The sequence below is a fragment of the Protomyctophum parallelum genome (genome assembly GCF_964188405.1).
Source record: "Protomyctophum parallelum genome assembly, chromosome: 13".
Lineage (NCBI taxonomy): Eukaryota > Metazoa > Chordata > Actinopteri > Myctophiformes > Myctophidae > Protomyctophum > Protomyctophum parallelum.
The window spans coordinates 35,473,192-35,478,129 of record NC_139708.1 but is presented as its reverse complement, the minus strand read 5'-3'; the positions used below and the strand labels follow the sequence as shown (position 1 = coordinate 35,478,129).

At 45.1% G+C, this 4,938-nt stretch overlaps 1 protein-coding gene across 1 annotated transcript in view; it reads right to left on the bottom strand.

Annotated features, from left to right (window-relative positions):
• The window catches only part of asphd1 (aspartate beta-hydroxylase domain containing 1), a gene marked incomplete at both ends in the record, with an annotated part of 4,316 nt that extends 3,216 nt beyond the window's left edge, over positions 1-1,100 (bottom strand). Inside the window, 2 exons of the mRNA XM_083779849.1 lie at positions 133-339; positions 657-1,100. Coding sequence (XP_083635975.1) covers positions 133-339; positions 657-1,100 — 651 coding nt within the window. The remainder of the gene's footprint in view (positions 1-132; positions 340-656) is intronic.
• Between the last annotated feature and the right edge of the window lie 3,838 nt (positions 1,101-4,938).

The window sequence follows — 4,938 nt, the reverse complement described above, 5'->3', positions numbered from 1 at the left end:
GTGTGTGTGTGTGTGTGTGTGTGTGTGTGTGCGTGTGCGTGCATGTGTGTGTGTGTGTGTGTGTGTTGTTGTCTTGCAAAACAAATGTGCCTCTATTTGTGGCAAAGACAAGACTTATAATCCTCACTATACCTTTGGTCCCATATAGGTCCATCCAAATTTTGGGTCAACGCCTCTCTGGTAAACAGCCTGGAACTCAGCCTTAATGACAGGGTAGTTGGCCTCCAAGACATCAATATCATGGCGATGGGCGTCCCGGGGGAAGAACGGAATGCTTGGGACGTCTGGGAGGAAGAATAGATGAGGCTTCTGGATTGTAGAAAGATCGTTCAACCTAGCCTGATGTGTGTGATCGATCACAAGTTAGTGACGTCTATGAAACAGCTTGAAAATGTCTTCAGTCAAATCTATGGTTGCGTCTTCTTCCACATATCTAGCTATAATGGCATTCATAAATGTGTTTAGAGTGAGTAAGCTATCAATGATGACATTCTTTCATAAAATCAGTTCCATTTAGATCACAATTCAGAGAATTATGTGTTATGCTTATGTCACATTTTTACATGCCCTCTTCACAACAGAATGCTATACGATTACTTTTGGGAAATTTTGCCTGTGCACAAGCCCATGCATGGTTTCATGGATAATGTTCTTACCTGTTCACGCAGTCCCTTGTGGATGCGGCCCATGCCCACCCAACTGTAGCGCTTGGCGTACTCCTGAAGTGCTGTGTACAGTTTCCTACCTCCAACAGAGGCCTGGGCTGGGAATAAGGCATGACTCAGCACTGGCGTGAGGTAGCCCCGCCCTTCATCCTCTCCTGTTTCCATGGGGATGCAGGGGACTTGATCACTTCCGGGGACCTTGGATCCCGCATTGCACTCGGCCCCGACAAAGCTCCCAGCGCGGGACAACATGGCACGCCTGGAGCCCGACTTGTGCTTCCCAGCGTGCGTTCGGCCCGGTGCAGGCAGGTCTGAGCCCATCCGGTAACAATACCACAGAAAGAGGAGCAGCAGTGTCCACAGAAGCCCGTTCAGTGGTTGGACGCCCAACTCAGCGCATGGAGGCCAGGGGAGCGGGTTCACAAGCCAGTGCATCATTCAGATGCTGTGGAGCACTGAAATAATGAAGCGGAGATGCAGATGTTATGATAACAAATGGCTATGTAAAATAGAGCCGAATGGATAATATTATTGCTCAGATTTTTCTAAGCAGCTTTTTCTCAGAGAAAGCCCTGTCCCCACTTACAGGTATGGTGCTTGGTCTTAGAAAGCTCTGTCCCCAGGTATGGTGCTTGGTCTTGGGGACCTCTAGTGCCAGTAACGCTTTCTATGAAGCCCAGCTGCCCATAGTATAATATATGCATTATTATCTGATTACAACACTTACACATGATTATAGAATATGAGAGCACTCATAAACACACTTTATAACAATTCATCAAGACACATTATAAGGTATTTGAATTATACGGTAAAGTAATATTACTTAATTATTGCTGAGCACTAAGAGTGTTAAGTGTCAATAGTAAATTATGTTCAGTTCGTATAATTTCACAAATGTGTAATAATATACTGTACTGTATTCGTGGTCAGAGCCTCCTCCTGTCCCCCGTATAAAAGTCCTGACACACCCCCACATCTTCCTTTGCACTTCCATATTGGAATGAGGTGGGTGTTGTTTGTTATCTTGTAACAAAATAAGAATTGGAGTTGCTCATTACTTACACGTTGTTTGTTTAACTTTGTTTAGAGAGAGGAAGGAGTCAATGAAAGAAGAAGAAAAACAAACTACGGTAACCTGGAGAGTATATATTTTATGTCATTCTTTGTCACGTATGTTGTGTTTTATTATTGTTACTGTCATATCGCCATTGAACTTCCTTATCGGAATGAAAGAGGAATTCTTATGGTTGTAGTACACTATAATAATTTAGAATTTATTATAATAATTAATATTATAAGTCACAGGCGTTTAAGTAGTGGGGAAATATCATTAAATCGGCTGTATGCAAAACAAAAACTAACAAAACCTTTCAGAGCGGCGGTGGCTCAGGGGTAGAGTGCCTGGATGGTAACCATAAGGTTGCCAGTTCGAACCCAGGCTCCCCCAGAGTTACTGTCAAAGTGTCCTTGAGCAAGACACTGAACCCCTAATTTCTCCAGATGTGCTAGTTGGTGCCTTGCATGGTTTCCGCTGCAATCGGTGTATGAATGTGTGTGTGAATGGGTGAATGTAATGCACAATCTCTGTAAAGCGCCTTGGATAAAGGCGCTATATAAATGCACCATTTACCATTTAGCCTAAACATCCAGGAATGTGTCATTCCTTAAAGCACCCAAGCACCACTTAGACATACAATCACACCATAATGCATTCTATGTACTGCAGACTGTCCTGCTGTAGTAAGTGCTTCTGCTTGATATGTATACGTGCTTCTAAGTGTTTTCTGCAGAATGGCTTTGCCTTATATTGCACTGCACATTTATATACCTTATATTGCAGTGGGTCTTAAACTTTTTCAAGTCAAGCCCCCAAATTGATTTGAATTTGGTCGTGAACTCCCATCTGATCCATTACAGGGGCTTCATAGAAAGTGTTAGTCATATTGCTGTTTCTGCTATACTTTTCGGCAGTTATGCAACAAACTTTTGGAAAGAAAAATAACAAATGGATTTGGATTAAATAAGTAAGTCATATTGTTATACAATATACCAATTAATTATTAAAGAGATTGTCTGGGTGTGTGTGTGTCAGTGTGTGTGCGAGTGTGTGTGTGTGTGTGTGTGTGTGTGTGTGTGTGTGTGTGTGTGTGTGTGTGTGTATGTGTGTGTGTGTGTGTGTGTGTGTGCGAGCGCGCGTGTGTGTGTGTGTGTGTGTGTGTGCGTGCGTGCGCGCGTGCGCTCCTGTGTTGTGGTTTTCTCAGGAATCAGGCTTATTGTATAGCCTGGCTAATAAACCAGACTAATATCACACTGTCGCCGGCAGGTAATTTTTTTGCCAACGGCTGATTCGTGTCTGGCTTATTAGCCATGCAGGCTACGCTTATTGTAGGCCTACTATATTTCTGCATGTCTAAACTGTTATCTAATCGTCGTGCGCGCGCGTGCGTGCGTTTCGGGGGAGGACCCTTATATTATAAGCACATGTGTTTGGGATTTATGCACTGTCAATTATAGGTATAGCACCCTGAGGAAACACGCGCACATGCATATACAGCATGGTGGTGCAGGTTTAATAGCTACGAGGATAGCGTTTCATAAAACGGCCGCAGCTCAACTCAGTTCTTATATCTTCCTCTCAGATTTAGCACTACTATCTGAGCTCTTGTGTTGATCTTTGCTCTGCGCCAGTACCTGCAGTTCTCGGGGCCTATACAGCTTTGGAGTTATATAAGTCCGCATTCCGTCCGGCGTGTTCCCGTCAAAATATACCCATCGCACCCGCCATCCATACAGGAAAAAAGGACTCAGCACGCATTATAAGCCTAAAAACGTAGGCTATACTCCGTAGTACGACGGTGACGCGTGCCAAAAAGGGACTGATCTACAAGCTAACAACGTCGCGCTGCGACGCGTTGCTAGCTTGTAGATCAGCACCTTTTTTTGGCAAGCGACATCACCCTCGCAAGCACATAAATGAAGCATTTAGCCTATGGCACGCGCATGCATTTAAATCAATTATTAGCAGCATAGTATAAGTTACCAAAACGGGGCACACAGCGTCGCCTTCTCTCCGGTCGCCTCCTCTCTTCCAGTGTACCGCTGCTGTTTCAGCACCGTGGAGGGTGGACAGCTCCTCCCGTGATGGAGATGGAGGAGAGAGACGCTGCCCGTTTAGCCCGTGCAGTGGCTGCTCGCGGCCACGAGGGGGAGCACCCGCAGCGCCTCCCCGGCTTTAACACGAATGCCCTCACACACACACACACACACACACACACACACACACACACACACACACACAGTCACACACATCATAACTGAATGCGTCAACCGCACGGTAACAAGCAGCTATACGCGGGCATCTGATCAGACATCAGCCACTCTCACACGGGCCCCTAAAGCAACAGCTGGATACATTGAAGGGAGACGGACAACAAGGCACTGTTCGTTATTAAGGCACGGGGGTAAGGGCTATTATACTGCTGGTCAGCCTCTTAACGACGCTGTAGACACGGTTGATTGATGTCGCTTCTAGCGGAATTTCATTATCTTGACTCCGCGTCCTCTGAAGGCCGGGTGTGATGCCTCGCGTATTTTTTTTAGACCTCATGAATTTGACATGCACCACGCTGGCATTTTCGTCGAGGAAACGCCTAAATAACGACGGGCAAGCGTATATAGCACACGGCTTTGCTATAAAATATTGTTTCTGCTGCATAACGCGAGGGGTTGTATAGGAGCCTAGTGGTCGGTGAATATTGGAATAGCGTAATCCCCGTGTTATCGCAGATTTTCAGAAGAGAATGCAAGGGGGAGCTTGTGTCTTTTTCCACTTGTTTCTTTCGATCTGTCGTAACACTGCATTTTAAAACTGCAATATACTTAATATGCATTGTACCAGGTCAATGTATATTCCTTTTGACTGAGTATATGCTATATCATTTAGCCTGGCTATGATTTTGCAATAATCAATCAGGATCAGTGTGGCGGCGGCCTGCATGATGTAAACATTATGCCCATGCCAATAAGCTACCTGAGAAGGCTGAGCGCAGCGAGAGAATGTGCTCCTATATCACTATGGAAGAAATACCGCCAGGAATCTCTTTTTTTTTCTCCCCAGGGACCTTTGTGACAAACACATGCCAACTTCATTGTCTGCTAACCCTGTAGCAAGATAAATGTACTTTTGACTGAGCTGATAATAGAGTCTTTTGCTCAATCATTCATTCTTCACACTTTGAATCTTGCAGGGCATTCAGTCTCATCCAAAGCC